The 23558-nt window shown below is 34.8% G+C and overlaps 1 protein-coding gene across 1 annotated transcript in view; it reads right to left on the bottom strand.

The window, feature by feature from the left end:
• Positions 1 to 12349, bottom strand: part of LOC130900573 (zinc finger protein 578-like) — a 29435-nt gene extending 17086 nt beyond the window's left edge. The window contains exons 1-3 of the mRNA XM_057811272.1: positions 12215 to 12349; positions 7316 to 7744; positions 4253 to 4716 (exon numbers count right to left, since the gene is read on the bottom strand). Coding sequence (XP_057667255.1) covers positions 4253 to 4716; positions 7316 to 7744; positions 12215 to 12349 — 1028 coding nt within the window. The remainder of the gene's footprint in view (positions 1 to 4252; positions 4717 to 7315; positions 7745 to 12214) is intronic.
• Positions 12350 to 23558: the final 11209 nt, after the last annotated feature.

The raw sequence follows: 23558 nt of genomic DNA, 5'->3' as shown, positions 1-23558 counted from the left end.
ATTTCTCCGGAATTATGAGTGGGGAATTGTACTACTTTTTCAATTCTATATTTTCAATTACGCCTTTTAGGGGTAAGCCGAAAATTCTGAAAATAGTTTCCACGTGTTTCTCGGGGCATTTTATGTAATTTTTTCCCCTGAAGCTTAAATATAATCCATTCCTGAGATATACCCGCGTCCGTTCCTATAATTACTGGTACAATTAGTGTTAATTTGCTTTTTAGTACACTGCAGCGATCTTGCAAAACCAAATGCTGCCGAAAAAGATTAAAACGAAGCATGTTCGTGCTTAAAGACAGTTGTATCGTGTCATGATAACACGTGCTCGTCGAGTAGACGCGTTTTCAGAATGAGTAATCGATACAAGTTCACGCTTCACGTATTTTTTGTTATGTTTGAAACGGGCTTTGTTGCCGACGCGCCGTGTTCTGGATCTGTAACAACTAACGAGAATATAGAAACAGTGGTGCTGGCATTAGTTGAGCAATCGAACCAATCTGCTGTGCGGCTTTCGGAAGCTTGTAATAGCAGCTGGTTATTTACGACGAATGCTAAAACACATCCACTATCGATTTCACCTTCCGCGTCTCCTCAAAGCATTTCAAGAAGACTATTTCGATGGCAGATTGCAATTTTGATACCTCTGATGCAGTCAGGATGATCTGCAGCTCCAGCATTCCATTTTGTTGCCGGAAGAAGCAACCTTTAAGTTGAAACGTACGGTCAATCGGCATAATTGCGTGTACTGGAACTATCAGAATCCTCAAGTCATCATTGAAGACGAATTAAATCTGCTTGGTGTACGTGTTTGTAGGCAGGAATCCATGTGGGAGGTCTCATGGATCAGTACTTTTGTGAAGGTCACGTGACGGACCAAAGTTATCTGGAAATGCTCGAAGATTTACGTGGCTAAATGGACAACGATACAACAGACGAGGATTTGCTGAGTAAAACTCACGTTCATGTGATCTGAAACCCTGTGAGGCCTTCCAAGGATTACGTTTTTGCAAGCGGACTACGCACCCTTCATGACCTGCAATTGGAACTCTACGTGGACAGCTCGACATGCTTCGCTGGAATTGCCTTTCCGTTGGGAAACTTTACCGTAAATGCATTGATTAAGATGGACATCAGTTTGAACATTTACAGTAATCCTTTTTCGAATCCATTTTGTAATTCCTTTTAATAAATTCATTTTGAAGTTGCATGCCGACTTATGCCGACCTCCGTATCGGTTCCTCATAGAATTCTGTAGCGTTTTGTACATTAAAAAAATGACAAAAATTGATTTACCTATCTCAACTATGTTAATTAAATAAAATATCAATCTCAAAATTGATTTATTTGGAACGAACCAAGATATTGATCTACACTTTCTAGTGATACTAATGCGGCGTTTAAAAGCAGATTGAAATTCGTTTTATTCTCCTGACATACAGAGAGAAATTATTGGTTTTATTTGCTTCCAAAGTATTCTAAGGCATTAAAATTTCTTTTGATACATCCTGTATTCTTGCTACATCACGGTACGTCTACTGTTTAATCAGTTTTCATTATTATCGACAGATAGTACTGGATAAAAAAGTTGTTTCATACAATTTTATTATATCTTCAACTAGATAAAAGATATGAAACTGCGATTTATTGCCTGAATGGCGATTGATGTAGATCTCTCGTAAATTAATCGATACGAGTACAAATTTTTTTGTCAGATACATCAAGCATTAAAACGAAACCAATTATTCGATGTAAAATTAAATATATAAAAATCTACGAATATAATTTTAAGGAGAATTAGATTATTTTGTACGTTTTTTCATTAGATGATGTAAAAATGCTCGGAGATATTAGAAAAATGTAAAAAAGAATATCAGGGTCGATTAAACGATACCCGATTGTCGTTTTAGAAGGGCTGCTACTTAAGTTTTGAGATATGGCAACTCTGTTGTAAATATTTCAAATCTGTCATTGACATTTTCAATGGCGAACGTACTCAGAACGTGTTGTCATAGGAGTGCTGTTTGAGATACTGGAAACATTCACCTTGAGATTGAGGCATACTTGAGTTCCACTCGCATGCATTCAATATTGCATGAAAATTTGGCTGGTTCAAGTTGGAAACCGCGTAATTTCACAATCGATCAAAAAAACAACAATCGACTATATGGATCTTTCGAAACGAGCCAAATCCAACGAAAAATCAGAAAAACCAATCGCAGAAGACGACAGTCTTTGTTTGGCACTCAATTATTTCTTCTTATTCTCGAAGATCAAAAATAAATTACGATGTGAACGTTTTTCTATACCTGAAGACGCGGTCGATGCGTTCAAATCATATGTTTTGAAGGTATCTCAATCGGAATGGGAAAAATACTTCGATAATTGGTTCAAACGCATGCAAAAGTGTATTAATCTCTATGGTGAATATTTTGAAATACAATAAAGCCTCCAAGGAGCAATCTCAAGTATAAGTGCCCTATTTTGATAATAAAATAAACGAATTTGGGATGAAATTAAACTTCAGAAAGCATTTTAATATTCAAATAATCACAAGGTTGTTGTGGAATGACAAATGCAAAATGTTTGCCTTCAGTTCATACTGCTTAATATGTTTGTCGATAGTGCAATAATTGATTGTATTGGTTTGATTGTTCCTGTAGATATTGATGAGTCTGCAAGAAGAGCAGCTTTGGGCTAAAAAAAAACAACTCAGCAGTACGATTTGCATATAACAGTTGTCTGGCCTGGTGTAAATAGAAAAATATAGAAGGTCTTTTCGGTGAACTTGTTTTCTTAGCATACTTACAAGAAAAATCGAAAATACGAATCTCATAACTTTGTGCAACAAATTTTCAAAGATCAAGTCAAGCGCCCTTGTTAAAAACGTTGTTAATTTAGTAAATATATCAAGATAATGTCATATTTGACAAGTAAAAATGTAAGTTATCGTCCCAAAGAATCAAAAATTCACACACATGCTGAACAAATTGAAAAGTTCATAACCCAGGCACGTATTGTTACGAACGAATTCGTAAAATGGTCCCCTAGGCCGGCCCTGTCCAGCTACTATGGAATTGTAAAAAATCGGTGAATTCGCGCGAAGCTTTTCGAGCGGCTTCTTTCACATTTTTTATAAAATCGTTTGATGTTTATTTATTTATAATTTTTTAGTAGTAGGCGGTTTATTTACAGTATTTCTCCTAAATAATTTATTATTTCTTTTTGTTTTAGAACTTTGTAATATTTTATTTAGGTATATAAATGTTTTGTGTAAACGCAGTTAATTAGTTTCAAACAAATAGTCGTAATGAAAAGAACGAATTAGTAAAATAATCGTAGAAATTATTTAAATAATATTTAGAAATAAATTATTATAAGTTAAGTGTATTGTATAGTGTGTAAATAAATTAAGAACAGTGTTTATTAATTCATCCCACGAATAGAAAGAGTGTGAATAAATACGAAAACGTTACAGTATATACAGGATTAATTCATTGGAAAGTAAAATGTACATATCCTGGCAGAAACACACAGAAAATTAATCCTACCTTACCCTCACCTCCGAACTACATTTTTACTTCGAAATTTTACTCAGTATACTCAGAATAAAGTGGGAGATGTCCCGACAAGCTGAGTTCTTGTTCTGATTTTAATCACATCTTCTTCAAATGCATCAATGCCATTCATAAAACAGACAGTTTATTACAGTAACTTGTTGAACAAAACTAGTCCCTACCTTTAAACCTCACACACCTTTTTAGCATAGATAACATACTTTAGATCTGTTGTGAATTTTATCAGGAATATTAAAATTAATATTTATGTTGAATCAAAGGAAAATTCTGTTGCTGATGGACTTAATTGCAAGCCATTGTCTTTCGCACACACACCCACGGTTAATGTTGAAACTATTTTCGGATTATTTGGGGCTTATCGGCTTGTAGAATTGTGTAATTTATTAGTAGAAGATATGGAAATAATAAATAAATGATTGAAATCTGAGTACGTCATGTTGAGTTGAGTAAAACTAATTGTTTACCTTTTTACAACAAATTTTAGACCCATCCAACCTCAACATAACAAACCTCAGTTTGAAGAATTACTTGATGTAACGCAAATTCACTTGTTTATTTTCGATTTGTTATATCAAACTTGGAGTGTATAATAAAAACCAAATATAACTTCAACAAAGTAGTTCGAATTTTTTTCACTTATACCTTGCTAAAACTGAGCATTAAAAAAAAATACTTACCGGTGGTATTTATAGTTTCTTAGTTGACTAAAGCACTTCCCACATTGTTCGCATTTGAAAGGTTTCCGTTTGTCACTGTTCGATTCGTCAAACTTTGCTTCATCTTCTCTATCTCTAATTGTTTTGTATCCATAGCTTTTCATAGATCCGTTCGAATTGTCTTTAAAATCTTCACTTGAAGAACTACGACGAGATGAATTTTGATTCGACGTATGTGTTTCTCGAACCGATAAATCTGGTAAGATGAGTTTATCGTTTTTTCTATCTATATCAACGTTCAACCCATTTTCTACCTTTGGTGCTTGATGTGTATTTAAAAATACTGCATCCAAAGTAGAAATAGACTCTAAGGAGCACGTTTCTTCTTTTTTTAACAAATTTTGTTTATACCTTACTCTCGCAGGGAATCGGTAATTGTTGTTAGAATCATTTTCGTACGAATGATGATGAGGATCTGTAGAAATCTGTAACAAAAAGGTTGGTACAGATGCTTGGTATTATACAGATTAGTATATTACTAAAAATAAGTATATAATTCAATAGTTTAATTCTATGAGGTTGAGACGAACTTGTAATGCTGCGTTTTGGGGAACTCGGAAATCTCCACCGAATGTCAATGATTTGAATCCTTAATCTCAAAATAGATCTCTTAATTTCCAGACGAAATATACATTTAAGAGAAACAAACTGAAGTAAGCCGAGTAGTATTTGAACTCAATCTCATTTCAAGACCTTTGAATCGATTTCTGTCGATTCTAAAAAATAAGTCTAGGTTTGAACCACGGTTACTGCTCTGTTCATACCATTATGATGAATTCTATTTATTTATTTTAAATTTAATTTTGAAATAGTCTCCTTTTTACCGATAAGCTTGTTCCTGATATGGTCTAACTCCTTTGACCAGTTTGAAAAATACGTTTTCTCGAGATATACATAGTAGGTTTCCATGGTGGTGATTGACTCGAATTTATGGACGTGCTGAACGTTAAATTCAATAAATTCAAACTCAGATTGGACGTAGCCCTCAAACAGGCTATAGAAGCCGTCGAAATGAAGCTCCTCGACAGACTGAAAAAGTACAGCTTTTTACTAAGATACAAGAAACCTTCGAGGAAGAAAAAATGTCAGAGAAACGCGATAAACGGAAGAAACGCGCGAAGTTGGGTGATGAGATGGGATCTTCGGCGGAAGACTACGAAGAAGAAGAGGAGAAGGAGGAGCAAGAAGTAGAGAAGGAGGAAGAAGAAGATTAGCAGGAAGATACCTTTGAGGAATAGTGCCGCGATTTTTCGGAAAATTTTAAGGTTGAGTTTGACAATTTTTCGTCGGATTTGAAATTTTCGGTCTTATTTTTGATAAACGATTCGAGTTTTTATTTGATGTATGTTAATTTTCTCAATAAAGATTGTTAAGAAATCATATTTCATTTGCCACAAAATTCCATCAAAACGACTAAGAAATAACAATTTTTCTCCCGCAGTTTCGATGTAAATTACGGCGCGCAGTTCAAAGACGCTCAACACTTTTTCCCGACGGCGACAACACTCGTGACCAAATCTGGAGAATTCGGAATTAGCAGTTCGTAACCCAATTAGACCAGCTTAGCATTGGCGGTAACGTTATCATAATGGAAGGGCCCTTTTTTCGCCAAATGCGGCCGTTTACTTTTTAATTAGATATCGAAACGGCCCCTAGAATATCCCGTTCAGCCCTTCTCCAGGTATTCGTTGTAAGTCACATCTTGTATATCCCAAAAAACAAAATGGTGACAATTTCTTTTCCTGCCGATACTACTATCTCTTTCTTTGGAACAATTCCACCGAGCGAAATCCACCGTTCTTTGGTCTCTGATGCGTACTAGTTGACTCATATTTCATTGACTAATTGCACCTGAGCAGTTTCACATAATGCTCTGAAGTTGTCTCGCTTTTATTGTCCAGTGCACCCATCGCGCCAACAGCTTTCTGATAACCAAAATCTCATGCAGGATATGACTCATGCAATCCATCATCTCAGTTATGTCGCACACGAAATCCTGTATTTTGATTACGTTATTTGAAAATCGAAGAAAAAAGATAAGATCAGCTAGGAAGTAAACGCCTTGAATCTACTTCGCTAACACTTTGAACTATTGTGTATCCCAGGCTGTTCAACAGTCAGGTAGCAAAGTGAAATACCTGTCTGACTCCATATCCATATCGTCGACTTCTATTTCCAATATTAATGGCGATAGGCGGCCACCTTGTGGGCGTCCGTTTCCTGGTTTTGCAGTTATTACCTTGATTGGTATTGAAAATGCGACTATCCAGGGTTCTCATCATCCTTGGGTCGAATTCTCGCCTTACCAGTGCCTGATAGATGTCTTAGCTTGTTAGAGAAGGCAGATTCAATATCTATAAGGACAGTCAACTTACCATTTAGGTATGCAAATTGATTTCTATGGAGAGGGAACTTTTTTAAGCAGTTCCGTTCTGATGTAGGAATCAATAATTTTTTCCATCCAAAGGAAAGAAGACTAATATGACGATAGAATTTAGCTTCTGAGCTGGGTCTTCTGCCTGATTTAGGGTTAAAGCTCTAAAGTTTCTTCAGGCCTCAGGGATGTAAGTCCATGTGAAGCTAGCACTATCAGGATCCTTATGAGGAATGTTAATTTCATCTATTCATTACCCGAATTTGAAATGCTTCTGGACTAATTGCATTAACTCGAATCGGTTGGTTGGAGAATACGTCGTTTGATTTTCGTGAAAAAAATCTATTAATCGCCGAGGAATTGCGAGTTAATCGAGGAAATCGTTTTTGTTTGGCTTTTTTATATAAAACTAAATCGATTTTAGAATAAAGTGAGTGTTTGTCTCTCTCGAAATATAGAGAGGGATTATTTTTTGCGAATAACCTTGGTCGGTATGTGGAAAAAATCTAATAGGACAAATTGGAAATGCAAGGTAACTTTTATATCAAATGTTAAGGTTTTGAATAGAATGTCACTTGACTAATTAACATCCTAGTTTCAGTTAATGTCTTTTATGTGTTAATCATTCCCTATAAAATAGAATTACTCACCATGTAATCCGGTTGTTCCAGTATAGCTTCTCTAGGATCTCCATAAATAGTTTCGATTCTCGGTTTCCACGGACTGGGTAAAACACAACTCATTTTTTGTCGCTTCCTCAACTCCTCAATTTTCTTTATGGGAATCAACTCAGGCAATGTTTTCTTTTTCTTGTAATTTTCAATTCCAGATTTAATAAATGTATGCGCATCCACTCTATATAGGGTTTCCTGTTTTTCTTCCGTCTTTGGTGGTATGGGAAAACTTTTGTCCAACTTTATCTTAAAAAATTTCATGAGACTTACAAATTCATCCATTGAATTTGAATATACCATAGTTGAACCCGTATAAATATAGTCTAAAATTAGTGCCATTATATTACTCGACGAATCAGGAAATATAACTACTGCAGGATTAATTCCATCTTCTTTTAAAAGATCCTGTAAGGAAATAAAAAGTTACTCAACAAGAAAGGAAGCAAATCAATTGTGTGGTAAATGCATGCGTCCCAATTTCCTATAGTATTGATAAACCACAATTAAAAACTGGGGCGATGAAGAGCAACCCTCGATCAACCCATGTAAAACAACACTAGTCCCATTTACAATAACAGACCTTCCAGGATAAAATAATTATTCACTTCATCTAGAAAAATAATCTCAAAAGCCACTGCGACTATATGAACTTGTCGCAAGCTTTTCGGTAAGACATGGGGAATTAAGCCTAATATGGTATACTGGGTATACCAAATAGTCATTTAACGCATTTCTTGTTTGGTGGTCGAAAACAGAACAAACAACATCTCTGAAAAAACTGAATAAGAATCATAGGCTGATCTATCTGGGTACTATAGGGGCAATGACCACCTGCAGTATCCTGGATTTAAAGACGTTGCCAAACCTGCCATTTAGCATCGCCTACAGACTAAACTAGACAGAAAAAATTAAAGCCAGGAAATTTGATAGTTCACCTAAACATTCTAGAATTAATAGAGCTAGAAAGCAGTGACTAACCAATGGAATAAACGCATAGGATGGTGGATAAAGGTATCCTATTCGAAATGGTAACTAACGTCAATCATGGGTCAAGGCAAGATTTTTTCCAAGCTCGAAATTAATCTATTTGGTACACAAATGTAGTATGCAGCGCAAGGAGCTGGATACTGCTCCGAACCCAACAAAACATCAGTTTGGGACACGCGGACCACGTTCAAAGGTACATCAGCTACTGTACCAAGAACTGGATCAGAAAAAGATTCGTTGAATCATTAACAAATGAAGAAGCTCGTTTTAACGCGTTGAGGAAAGAAAAAAATAGCAGTGCTGATACTAGGGAAAGAAAGAGCACAGAGAGATCATTACAAGGTCTTAGAGTAATGACTCATTCAACAAGTAGATTTACCTCTTCTTACGCCAAACAGAACAAAAAGAGACCCTGGACCTAGACCCCAGCTAGCATGGATATTTCCTCACAATGGAGGGTTCAGGATGCATTTGAATTATAAAACGACATCGTATTATATAGTAACATGTTCTTGGTACTATAACTTGCTGCTAAGATTTCATACTCAAACAAAATCATTCGCGATTGGTTTTTGGCTTCTATTGTATCTTGTAAAGTAAAATTCCTCAATACTTGTGCAATATCATTACAAAATAGTTCAACATCGAGTTTTTATACCTAATTATCACCGTTCATACGCCCCAAGCTTTTCCTTCTTTCTTATTTTATGGAATTTTTTTACTAATATAACAGAAGAAGATAACAAACACTTTCAAAGATAATTGAAGCAATTGAAGACTCGATAATCCAATAAAATGATATATTCCTTTACAGAATGTTTCGTGTTTTGTAAGGGAAGAATTGACTTGAGTTTGTGGGTGTTTATATGGCCTAGTTGCGATCTCGAAGCAACGGGATGTTGGAAGAATGCAAATATTGCTTGAATAGTAAGTTAGGATATATTATAAGGTTTTTTTATCGTGCCGACAACCTTGAGCAACGTATCAATCTCAAATTTCTCGTTTAATTGAAAAAATCTCTGACTGAGTGCTATAAATTGTTGCAAGAAGCCTATGGAGACAATTTTCTATCTAGTGCGCGTGTTTTTGAATGTTGTGAGCGCTTTAGTGAGGACCGAGAGAGCAAATCAAAGCAATGTTGATCATTTTTTTCGACGGTAAAATGATGACTGAATGGCTTCCAGAGTGTCAGACTGTCAACCAGACTTACTATTTGTCAGTTTTGGCAACACTGCGAGAACGAGTTCGTAAAAAACGGATTATGGAAAAACAGCCCGTGGATTTTGCACCAGGACAACGCACCTGCCCATAACGCGCTATCTGTCAAGCAGTTTTTGACCAGTAAGCGCACTCCAGGGCTCAAGCACCCGCCGTACTTACCAAATTTGGTACTGTGCGATCAAATATAAAATCTGCTTTGAAAGGGATCCAATTTGAGTCGGTGGAAGCGGTAAAGCAAAAAACGCCGGAGCTCCTAAAGGCACTCGCCAAAGAAGACTTACAGCGGTGCTTCCATCAATGAAAAAACGTATGGAAACCAATCTCTTTTTTTTAATAGCCAGACCTCGTATTTTAGATAAATTTATGATAGATATAAATGATAACTGCTTTCGTTACGAATAGATTAACACCAAAGCAACGCGTGCAAATTGTTGATATTTTTTATCAAAATAATGTTGTTTCGATTTACCTTATTGTGTCCATTTTATGGTGTGCATGATCGTTTATTGTTTTAATTATATCAAATTTAGAATCGTCCTAAAAAACATCCAACAACGTTTCCATAAGAAATGGTTAGGTGAACATAAATTAGGCAATTACATTGTTTAATTACATTGTTTAAAAAGAGAGAACAACACACAAGATTCCTTCAAGTATTGACGACATTTGTAATCCCATACATAACCTCAAATTACAGGTAATTCATTGTTGTATAATTCATAATCTCATACATAACTTCAAAGTAAAGGTAATTCATTGTTGTATAATTCATAATCTCATACATAACCTCAAAGTAAAGGTAATTCATTGTTTATAAATCATAATCTCATACATAACCTCAAAGTAAAGGTAATTCATTGTTGTATAATTTATTTATTCTTACTTGAAAGACAATAAAAAGTGACAAGACTGAAGACGACACAATCTTTTATCATTTTTACTCTTACCGTCCTTTTTGCTTCTTCAAGTAAAACAACGAAACTAACCTACAATAATTATTCTGTAGACTACCCTTAATAGTACGTTTAATAATTATATTATAGAGCAAATTACACCTAATTCGTGACTAACGTATCAAAGTATTGGTAATAATTAAATAATCCATCATTTAATTCGCATATATAGTAATTGTGGCCTTACTTAATTCTATGGTAAAATGAGAAGACAGACACGATATTCATTAATTTATCAATTTCATATATAAAAATTCATATTATTATCTACAGCGTTCTATCTGCTGTTTGAATTACAATATCTAGAATTTCTAATGTATTCTTGGGTGGTTAAACTGGTTTTGAATCTTTTAACAACGGTATTTTTAAGTATAATAATTTTTAGTATCACGAGGGTAACATTTGAATCAATCTTCCTCAAAATACGGCCTTGGGCTAGCAACGCGCTTATGCCAACGTTAAATAATAATAGCACAAAGACAGGATACGAGGTTTGTCTGATAATTATCCGACCTAACAAAAAAACAAAATGGTTGGAATTCCGAAAACGGGAACCATCCGATTGGCACACACCAGATGATTGGACCTGAAAGGATTTTGGTACTGGTTAAAGCACTCTATTTTGATATAAGGAAATCGGAAAGATATTGCAAAAAGCATATAAAGAATATGGCGGTGCTGGATGAAGGAGTTTTGTGTGTCATAAGTGTCATAAGACATCTAAAGCTGAAAAAAACTTATAATGGTTAGGTTAGGTTAGGTTAGGTTAGGTTCCACTCCTGGGAGCTGTAAGACCTTGAAGTTGGTGTAGTGGCTCAGTAACTTCCTCTCTTCTCGTCTCGTCTTGACGGACGGGTGGAGAGGAGTGAAGCTAAGAAACAGCTCAAAAAAATCTAAAGGAGTAAGGGTTGTACGCTGATAAAATGACAAATTGTTGTCCTCCCGCCATAAGACATTCCCAAGGATTGAGGAGGGTGGTTTAGTGGGCGAGAGTCCCACACAAACTCACAGCATTGCACCCGCCCGCTGTGAGGAAGGCCATTAGCTTCCACCCCACCTCTGGGCCAAAAAAAAAAGGTTAGGTTAGGTTAGTTTAGATTAGCTTAGCTTAAGTTAGGTTAGGTTAGATTAGGTTAGGTTAGTTTAGGTTAGGAAAAACTTCATACCAAACCTACTAAGCCTTTATGTGTGCTTTTTTCAAAAATCAATGATTTTTTTATTATGGTTCAATTGTACATAATACGAATAACTAATTTTTTATGATGAAAAGAACACCACCATTTTTCGTGGGCCCAAGACAATAAAAAAATGTTTTTACCCCTTTTCCTTGCGAGACTCCAAAAATCCTTACAATCCTCTGGTGTGTGATAGAGTATTTGGTAAAAACAAAATTTTTTTCTCCCTTTAAACGCTAGAGAGAGCGAGACAGTTAATGAAGAAAGATATTTACACTTTTTAAGAAACGAATTGCCACTTCTGTTAGAAGACATACCCTTAGCCATTCGTCGTAACATGTTAGTTGCCAGGCACATTATTTTTTAGATCAAACATACCCTGATAGGTGGATAAGACGCGGAAGTTCATTAATTTGGCCACCCAAATCTCCAGGCCTAACGTCCTTAGATTTTTATTTGTGGACCCGAATAGAAAATCTCGTTTATACCAATAGACCCATGACAAGGACAAGAGATTTTGTGATTGAAGGAATACTTACTCGAAAAACAGGACTGACCATCGATAGAATGACTTTATGAGCCATCAATCGGCGACCTTGACAACTCAAAATAACATCACAGGTACTCTCGTTTTTTAGTAATTTTAAAGTGCCTTCTCGTATAACACTTTCCATTTTACATCTGTAATCAAAGAGAAAATTTTATTAAAATAACATTTACTTCTAAATTATATTACAATATACTGTGGAAATCATGTAAATTAATACACAGTAATTTTATTAATATTACGACTTCTGTTGAGTTTTCAAAAATGTTAAACAGTTGAACGTTTTTCGAAATCATTCAGTTTATCTGCATAAGACGATTTAAAATATTATTTCAATAGGGTTCCTCAAAAATGCCAAATTTGGTACACTGTATGTATCGTAAAAAATGACTCTCTGTAATTTAAAAATTATCGCAAAGAAAAAACCGAATTGTAAAGACGTTATAACAATCGAAGATCATTAATTTTAATTTCAAATTAAAACATAAAATAATAACAAATCATTATTTAAATAACTACAATAAAAGTAGGAAAAAAATGATTATGAAGAGAAACGGCAAAAAATAACAGTATTTATATAGAATAAATTTATATAGAATGAGAAAGAATATTTTTCCGTATATACGAGGACAGTCCTATAAATACATAGCCTCACCGCATATTCGTACCAGGGTTGCAAGAGAAATTCACTAACATGTGGTAAACGTAAACGGCTACTGTCAAATTTCAACAGGATCGGAGCCATAATCGATTCTTGCTTTCATGCGTAGCAAAATAAGAGAGCTTCAAGTCGGTTTTTGATTATACACGTTCAGGTGCGCCGAATGTTTGGGCATAACAAAGCTGTCGGCTCTTGTACATAAGAAGCGCAACCATGAAACCACTTCCGAACAGTATTCGACACTTGGACAAATGCAACCAAAATATTTAACGAGACGAAAAACAGTGGAAACAAACTCTATTCGATAAATATACTCCAAATAAGGCGAAGACTGTCTTATCGATCAGAATAGGTGATAGCTACCGTTTACTGGGATTCTCAAGGTGTGTGAAAAAGTCGAAATAGTCATAGGGCTGTACTCTGCTAGATTATTAGACCGATTCGATACCGAATTGAAGAAGAAACAGCTTTATTTGGCAACAAAAAGTGTCCTTTCAACGTACCATAGACAAATCGGTCGAAATGGGCTACGAACTGCTGCTCCATTTATCGTCATAAAATAGGGCTTTATTATGATGAAGGCTGCTTCTATTCTTTACTTCTTTTACTATGAGGAGTAAAAGTATGGGTAACATCTGGTATAGGGCTTCTAGATTAATTTTTACCCCTTCTATTTGATTTAATTATGAAGAAAACTTTCTATAAATGACTTGCAAATTCATCTGTTTTTCCTGGTCTGTCTGGGTCCATATTCTGTCTTATTTTCGGATTGAGGGAATTGGTTCTTCAAGATATTTTATGTTTCCGACAGCTTTCCATAACGATTAGTTGAATTCATCAATGCTAAATAGTATTCTTTAAAGGATTTAGTTTCTAAGTCACTAATAAATGTTTTGTCTAGTTAGTTGTCATGTTCTTGTTGGGCATTTTGGGCAATTTTATTGTAGTCTCTGCGATTTTATGTCGGGTGTGAATATTCTAAAGCAATAATTGAATTCAACTAGATGTTTAATTTATTTCCATTAGGTTTTTTTATTGAACTGTATATCCTTTTTACATAATTGTACCATTAACTGTAAAAGTTACAGATGTGTGGTCAGAGGATAGATCTCTTCTTCTTCTTCTTCTTCTTCTTCTTCTTATTTTAAGACTATGTCTTGTGTTTTCAAAGAGGCAGCCTAAGTTGTGACTCCGAGGACCAGCTCTCATACCAGCGCTTTGGTGGTCTTCCAGGCGGTCTACTTGTATTGGGTCTCTCTTCCTTTGCGATTTTCGCCAGTCGATCGTCGTCCATTCTATTGACATGATCTCTCCATGCTCTTCTTCTAGTTCTGGCCCATCTCAATATATCCGGAACGTCACACATTCTTCTAATTTCATTGCTCCTTATTCTGTCTCTTAGTGTTTTCCCTGTGATTGAGCGTAATGTCTTCATCTCGGTCGTTCTGAGAATCCGCTCAGTAGTTGCAGTCTCCGCCCTCGTTTCTATGGCGTATGTCATTACTGGTCTGACACAAGTTTTATATATCCGTGTTTTGCTTTCGATGCTTAAAAATTTATTCCTCCATATCACGGTTCGAAGGAATCCTGATATCCTAGATGCTGCTGTTGTTTGCGTTTTGACTTCTTGTTTCAAGTTCCTGTTGCTCGTGATGTTAACCCCTAAATATTTAAAAGACATAACCTGTTCTACACTTTTATTATAAATTGCCAGTTTGCATCTTCTTGGTTCTCTCGCTATTGTCAAGGATTGTGTCTTTTGTTTCGATATGATCATATTGAATTTTCCTGCAACTGTTTCAAATCTGTGTAGCAGTTTTTGAAGATTATCCTCATCTTCGGATATCACAACCGCGTCATCAGCGTAGCAAACTATCTTAAACTCATGTTTTCCCATTCTGTATACTCTGCCTGCCGTTTTGATTTCTTTTATGATTTCGTCCATTATAATGTTGAAGAGTATTGGGCTGAGACTATCTCCTTGTCTGATCCCTGTTGATACTGGCATTTTACTGGAGAGTTCGTTGTTTGCTCTTACATATGTGCTATTTCCGTTGTTCATGTCCCGAATGATGTCTATTGTCCTTTGGTTTATGCCTCGTTCTTTTAGTAGCTCAATGACGTCATGTAATCTCACTCTGTCAAATTCTTTTGTTAAGTCTATGAAGCACATAAACGCGGTTTTATTGTACTCTATGGCCTTTTCGGCAATCTGTCTTAAGATGAATATAGCGTCTATGGTTGATCTATTTTGTCTAAATCCCAGGGATTTAGGGGATAGATCTAGATTTAATTTTATTGCTAGATATCTAGTGGAAATACTTTTCGTAGTGAAGAAATCTAGTTTACGAGCTTATTTTGGTTCCTCGGCGAGTACCCGCGAATCTTAAGCACCAGACTTTATTTTTGGCGTTCTTTTTGCGGGAAATTTCAGATAATTTGACATATGACAGATGATTGATAAGTTTGTGGTTAGATTTACTTGTTTTTTTTTTGGTTAGAATCGTGGCTAAGATTAACGAATTTATTTGTTTGTATTGATAAATGAATTTTAGGTTAGAATATAATGAGCAAAATGAACGTCCCAGTTTTGTTTTCAATCAATATTTCCACCTCTCTTCCGAATTTTTACTTTAACAAACATCATGACTTTTTATTACCCTGTCGAACTTGATTTAATTTTACAATGGTAAATAAAATGTGCGTAAGATGTAAATGTGTTACACACTAAATAAATACTGTTTCATTCGTTTATCAACAAAAGATCTAATATTAAAACAATCTCATTTAATTAACACTTTGTTAATAACACACCTCCTGCATGTTATAAATCAATAATTGCCTACACAATTTCTCATGTTAATCATAACACTAGTTACATCTTATTAGCGCGTTGGCAGATTATCTTTCACGAAAATCTAAATTCTTACCATTTATTTTATGCTTGTTTAATGAATATGATAAATGGATTAAGCCACGATTTTATCATTTATAATTGAAAGATTATAATTATTTAGAAAAATATGTAATTGATATGTTTAGATATCTTGTAATATTTATTAGGTTTTACATTCTTACAAGGATTGCTTGAAAAGTTTCTCAAGCCAGAATTGGAAGCCTCTCACTGAAATTCCAATTTTTTTGTATAAATGAGTCATTTTGGGAAAAATTGAGCATCTAGATGTTACTAAATATTTGTTTTTAAAAAGAGAATACGTCCATGCAAATAAAAAATAAGCTGAAAGTCGTATCAACAGGACTGACGACGAGCGTTGGAAACGGTCAAACAATCTACGATAACCAGAGATTGAATTTAAAATATTGACCAAATGGTACTGGACTATCGTTGGATTGAGGTTAGACAGCATTTGGTAATCTCGGACCAAAAACAAGCAAAATAAGTCAATTTTTTTGCGTCGATTCATGACTGTTGATTAAACCACTGCACTCCGGACAAAGCAAAGATGATTTCATCGCCTGCGAAAGTGATGGCTAACGTTTTTTGAGATAGTCATGAGACTGTGTTCATCGACTATCTACAAATCGGTGAAATAATTTGTTTGAAATGCGAATTTCTTTTAAAATTGGGTGCGTTATGTGTCATGGCATTTACTAACTTTCTTATTTTAAATGCAACCCTCTGTATATTATTTATTATTCTGGTTCTTTGAAAAATTATACACAAAATGCATGTACAATATCCTATACCTATTTTGAGATGCTCAATTCAAAATGCTCGCCGCGAATGTCTTGTCAACATGTTAATCTGGTATAGAAACGTTACTCAACATCTCAGGTGTAACTGATATAATTTTAAACGTGATTCGTCTTTTTAAGTCATCAATTTAAGGGGTTTTATTTTGTTTACAATACTTTCGACAAACCCCCACAAAAAAAGTTTAATGGTGTCAGATCAGGAGATCGTGCAGGCCATTCTCTCGATACGCGCATCCATATCCACTGATTTGGAAAATTTTGATTTAGGTACTGCTGGTAATTGGGCGGTACTCCATCTTGCTGAAGCAATATTTCATTCGCAAGAAGTTGTAGTTTTACTGGATCAGGAAATAAGTTTGTCAAAGTTGGTACGACATTATTTTGTAAAAGTTATAAATATTTCTAAAAATTCCTGTCGAACCTTAACTTTTTCAATAAATTATGTATGTTTTCCTCTCATTCACTGAAGATTCTCATTAAAATAATGGCGGCAATTTTGACAATTAACATGACCATGAACATTACATGTGTCCTCATCAAAACAAAACATCTAATTCGATCACATATTTTTTACAGCTTCAAAAGATTCAAATCTTGTTTGTTTAAATGCAGATTCAGCCTTAGGAAAGAGGTTGGCCTCTTGACGGACGTGCGAAATAAGCTGAAGAACGTGAATATAATGATGTTGGTCAACGGTTTTACCTTGAACCCGGTGAAGGTATATAATTCCATAAATATCGAAAAATCATGATCATAATTGTTTTAAATGTTGAATTCCTCATTTCCGCTTTTCCAAAAGCGTTGTAACCTACCTTTTTCAATAATTAGCTAAGGTAGTTTTACAAAAGATTGGAAACTCTTCAAGAACAAAAGCTATATACTTAGCAACAACTTCTAATCTTCTAAAAGGCACAGATTGATCCATTTTTGCAATATTGCTCGCACATTTAAAGCTCGGCTCCCAAGCATATTATGAAGATACTTGACTCAATCTAGAAGAGAGCAATTCGACTTAAAGGTGATCCAGAGTTGAAGAGAAACTTGGACAGCTTAGGGCATGGAAGAGAAATCGCAGACCTGACTCTGTTTTACCAATACCACCACAGCAGATGCTCTTACTAGCTGTCCAGCATAATACCACCTAGAGGAGTATTTTCAAGACCTACTCGACAGGCAGTTGCAGCTCATGAACATCAAGTTCTCCTGTAGACGCACAGAACGTCAATTTAATGGGACTCCTTTCTTTCTAGAAGTGAAAGCCTGTGGAACCAGGCACGTTTCTCCTGAGCACTACTATCTACAGAAGTTCAAGATCACTATCCACAGGCACCTGTACACGGCTGGCACCAGTCGAACTACTCGAGTGTAAGAGGGTTTACCCTTTTGTGCTTGCTTTAAAAAAAAGTTTGAGTCATTTTCAATCGAATTCAAGGTGTCAATACAAATATTTTTGCGAACTTCGTGTTATTCGAATGTGATGATTTTGAGATCAAATTTTACACACAATTCGGCGTACACATTCTTTGACAATTTCTATAGAATCAGCAATCGCACGAATACTTAGCTGATGCTTAGATCGAACAAGTGCGAAAAAGGGCGATCCGAACGTGAATCATCTTCAAAATTTTCTTGGCCATCTTGAAAGCGCTTAAACCACTAAAAATCGCGTGGAAGCGATAAACATTCATTTCCATATACTTGTTTCAATAAATTATAAGTTTCAGTTGCAGTTTTTCCAAGTTTTACAATAATTCTTTGTTCTATTTTAACGTCGATCATTTTTACGGCAAAACAAAAAAACTGCCCTTATACAAACGAAGGCACCGGCTACACTGATTTGTCTACAGACACGGTAGACATCGAATCCAAAAGATTAGCCCACACAGTTGTTAAATTTGGCGCATGCGTTAATAGCCACACCTAGTATGTTATAAAAATCTGATAATACGCTTTTATCAGAAGATGTAATTTAATATTCCTCGCGATATATGGCTAAGAAAGTAGTTGTTTTTTTTTTTCTTATTTTCAAAGACGATAGGATTTCTCCAATCCTTATCATTTTAATACGTTAAATAGTGTTTATGTAAAGACAAAAATTATCATTAGAATATTTCACATATACGAACTAGTAGCAGTTAAAATTTTCTAATGCTTTTACTTTCAAAAAACTAAAATTTAGCTGAAAATGGCGTTTTTTGATTACGCTGATCTATTCTTTGTAACCAATCGACAGTTTTTTGTAATTCTTTGTGTGTTTCATTTGATTTTTTTATATTTTATCGTAATTTACCAGACAATTGTCATGGAAAAAAACGATAATTTTACATATTTCTTTTTACAGCCGCCATTTTGTTGGTTCCTCTAGTTTTTTATCCAAAGGTGGTAAATTACTATGTAAGCTACCTTCATTTTTAAAAAGCTTTTCGAATTTTCTGTTTTAGATTTGCAAATTTTGAGGTTATCTCTTTGGTGACCTCTATTAAATGATTTTGAAAATAAAAAATTTTTGTAATTTAATTATGCGTCATTTTCCAACCCTTATAACCGGTTCTAGTAATAGATAAACTAATAAAGTAAGATAAAATGTGGTAAAAATAAGTGAAGCATCATATTCTTTGATGTCGTATAAGTTAGAAAGTGAAATTTTCGTCGAAATATTTTTTTATAATCATTTCTAACGGGTTTAATAACTGAATATTTCGCAAAATAAAATATTCGAATATAAAAAAAAACTTTTATTTAAATATTTCCGACAGATTTATTACTTTGACCCTTATTTACATGATAAACAATCTTTCGATTTACCCACATTTTTTTAGAGCAGAAAGAATAAAACGGAACGTGTTTTGATTAAATATTCCTACATTGTCGCGTTCTACAAACCGTCTTTTGTTTTATAGCACAAATTCTCCCACAGAATTCTAGTACAGTCAAACATTTAGAATTTTAATTTATTTTTCGTCACTTTAAATATACTCAATTATGATAAAATGAATATGAAAATGAAAAATGAAAACTAGATAATTAAAAGAATTAAAATTGATGTTATCTAGTAAAAACATGCATTTTAATTAATATTTTCAATTGTTTTAATAAAATTGCTGTTTGTCAGTGTTTTACACATTGACAGAACAGTTGTTCTGTTCAGAAACACAATGCTTTTAAACCCAAAACTTCAAACTTTCACTCATCACTCCATAAAACACTCTCTCACTCTCCATGCACCCAATTTTTTGGTCTTTAGCGTACTGCAACTTCTTAATTTTATTTTGACGTCTTAAAAGAGGTTCCATCACTGCCACCCTTCGAAAAAGGACATCTTTCAATCTACTTTTCACTGTAGAAGTACTCAAAGGCACGTGTCTATCGCTGGGTCCGTGAATCGTCGATCACGTTTAATACAACGTTTATCTTCGGTGGTTGCGATTTTTTGAGGCCGTCCTCAACGTTTTCTATCCTCAATCCTCCTGGTGGATACACATTTTTTACGTTGTAGTGTGTGGTATGTAGAGTTATTTTTTATTCGGCGGAATCTCGTTACTCCTGATGGGAACCAATTAAGATCTGTTAACCATATATTGGCATGGCAAAGACCAGTATCGCAGTGGTCGACCAAATGAGGTGACGACTCCAGAAATATTGAAGAAAATCCACAAAGCGGTACTGGATAATCGTCGTGAACTAGCAGACATAGAAGATATTTCAAAAAGTGTAAAACATCGCATATTAACTGAAAATTTGGACATAAGAAAGCTACGCGCAAGATGAGTGCCGCGTTTGCTCACAATGAAACAAAAACGGCGTCGTGAAGATGTTTCCATCCAGTGTTTGGCAATGTTCCACAGAAATAAACGCCGTTTCGTAACTATGGATGAAATGTGGGTCCATCACTTCACACCCGAAACAAAAGAACAATCAAAACAATGGGCTGAAAAGGGAGAACCAGCTCCAAAGAAGGCAAAGATCGTTCCATCTGCAAGAAAGGTCATAGCGTCGGATTTTTTTGGGATGCGCGTGGGATAATTTTTATCGACTATCTTTAAAAAGGAGAAACTATCAACGGCAAGTATTATGTCAACTTATTGCAACGTTTGAGCGAGAAAATCAAGCAAAAACGGCCGCATTTGGCTAAGAAGAAAGTGTTGTTCCATCAAGACAATGCACCAGCTCACACATCCATTATGCAATTGCCAAAATTATTGAATTAAAGTTTAAATTGCTACCTCATGCACACTCTATTCGTCAGATTCAGCTCCCTCGGATAATTTTCTATTTCAAAATGAAAAAATGGTTAGGTTAGGGCTAGATGGTTAAAGAGCTTGACGATTCATAACTTATTGATCATCCCTGGGAAAAGTGTATGGAGCTAAAAGGTGATTACTTTGAAAATAAATTTATTGCGTCAGGTACTTCAGGGGCCATCCACGTATACCTTTAATTATTCGACTGTTTCTTGAAAATGAAAAGTATCGGAATTAAATTATGGTACAGAAATGAAATTTTTTAAATCGACCAACATATAAAAAAATTTCTGTAAAGTTTGAAGATTGATTCACCCCTAGCATGGGGGTGAATAAATAGTCTTATACAGTGTTGTAATTTCAAATCAAAGGGTAGCAAAGAAATTAATTTTTTTCGATATTTTGAGCCATATTCGCAATTTGGTATAGATATAAATTTTCCCTCAATCATTATATTTTGGGTTCCCCTGTATACTTCTGCCGTGTCGTTTCTTATACGATACACCCTGTATAGTTACAGCTGTGTTTAACCAACAGCCGGAATGTTCTTTTATTTTCTAAATATGTGTATTATTATGCCAGTGCGTGTTTAAATTTTTTTTCTTTGAAATATTTAAAAGCTACTATTACCTATTTTTTTTTAAATACAATCGTGATCTTTGTTGTACTTTATAAAACAATGTCAGTATGTTAACTGTAACGTTATCGTCGTTAAATTTATTGTTTTAACTATATCAAATTTAGAATCGTCCTAAAAAGCATGCAACAACGTTTTCACAAGAAATGGCTATACATAAAGTAGGCAATTACATTGTTAAAAAAGAGAGAACGACACACAAGATTCCTCCAAGTATTGACGACATTTATAATCCCATACATAACCTCAAATTACAGGTAATTCATTGTTGTATAATTTATTTATTCTTACTTGAAGGATTATAAAGAGTATCAAAGAGTTTCGATCCGTAAAACTGATTTACCGGGACTAATTTTAAGTCAACGATCCATTTGCTTGACAAAAATAGTGAAGTTTGTTTGTTTGTTTCCATATTCTTAGTAAGGAATAAATCACATGCGTACAGGTCTGCTCTATAGGTTTTCTAGACCCTTATCTTCAATCTTCCTCACTATTCTTCCCCACATCCTTCGGTCTTTCGCTACTTCTCTTCGACTCAATTCTTCCCATTTCCTTTATATTCCGCTTGAAATCTTGTAGCCATTTTTCTTTTAGCAACCTCTTCTTCTCTTCTAACTATCATCATTCTCACAATTCTCTGCTGCGGTAATCCGGCAACGTGTCTTAACCATCTTACTCTTTGTACTCTAACTATTTGTGTTAATTTATGCTTCTAGTACATCATCATTAGTTTTCTGTTTGTACGTTTTCTTCAGATACCTTTTTGCTATTTTGACACCGCCAAAGGAAAATAATGAGGAAGAGACGGTTAGAGCGGGCCAATTAAAAAAAATGATACACGATGTTCGCACAAGATGGAACTCTTGTTTTTATATACCTTAGCGATTCAAGGAGTTGAGTCCATTGTAGAAGCAATACATTCAACTTGACATGAAGGTCCACCAATGGTCACAAGCAATGAACTGGATTGCACCAAAGAAATGATGGAATTGATAAAAGAGTTTTCTGGAGACAGTTACTTAACACTAAGCAAAGCTAACTAGCTGTTTCTGTGAAGTACTGGTGAACATCAATGAAATAATTCTTCAATTTGAAGAGAAATTGAAGAAACAACTAGCCAGAAGATTTGATATCTTATAGCATTCCTCAATCCTATCTATCTCAACCACTCTTGATCCCAGATTTAAACTAGTGCATTTTAAAGACGCGGTGTCCAAAAGTAAAGTATTGAATAATACAAATAAATATGTACGGGAATATAAAAGATAGCCTGGAACTACAACAAGGAATGACACGGAATCTAATAAAGATAATCCTGAATTTGACATTTGGCTAACAGCTAACACATAATTACATCAGCTACAGCTATCCCACTATCGGGCTACATTATTGAGACCGAGGTCCAAATGTACTTTTCATCTTCTGTAATACCAATAAAGAAAAATGTCATTGGTATTTGGAGCGATATGAAATCTCTATTTCGAAAGCTTTCCACAGTACCTTCCCATCGTTGCCACGTCTGTCCCAAGTAAACGATTGTTCTCGGAAGCTGGAGCAACCATTACTCAACAAAGAAAAAATATGTTAGGGTCTAGATTTTTAAATTCAAAATAAATATTGTTCATGTAGTAAGATGTGTTTTAATGTAATCCAATGCGTTAATGAAGCATCGACAAAAACATCGATATATCGCTCTTATCGACGATATTTTTGCACATCGATATTTTTCAAAATATATCGATGTTTTTTCGGAACGACGTTGAATCACTAGTCCCAAAAGTCTCTCGATAGTCTGGACATTAAGATTTACATGTTCAACCTCTATGATTAAACTTGACCACGGAGATTAGTATAAAAATTCTCAACGCATTGATTTTTATTCCACATTTCAACACTGGATAGTACAAGTGAAGGATGTTATAGATCACACGCTAAAACAAGAAAAACTGCATCCATATGAAGTTGAACTTGTTCACGAACTCTCTGGAGATGATCCGTACCGACGTTTGGAATTTTGTGAAACATTTTCTTAATAGTGTGGTATTTTCAGAGAGGGCAACGTTTTGTTTGAAAACTGTAT

The sequence above is a fragment of the Diorhabda carinulata genome, chromosome X, assembly GCF_026250575.1.
Source record: "Diorhabda carinulata isolate Delta chromosome X, icDioCari1.1, whole genome shotgun sequence".
Lineage (NCBI taxonomy): Eukaryota > Metazoa > Arthropoda > Insecta > Coleoptera > Chrysomelidae > Diorhabda > Diorhabda carinulata.
This window is presented reverse-complemented; position numbering and strand designations above follow the sequence as displayed.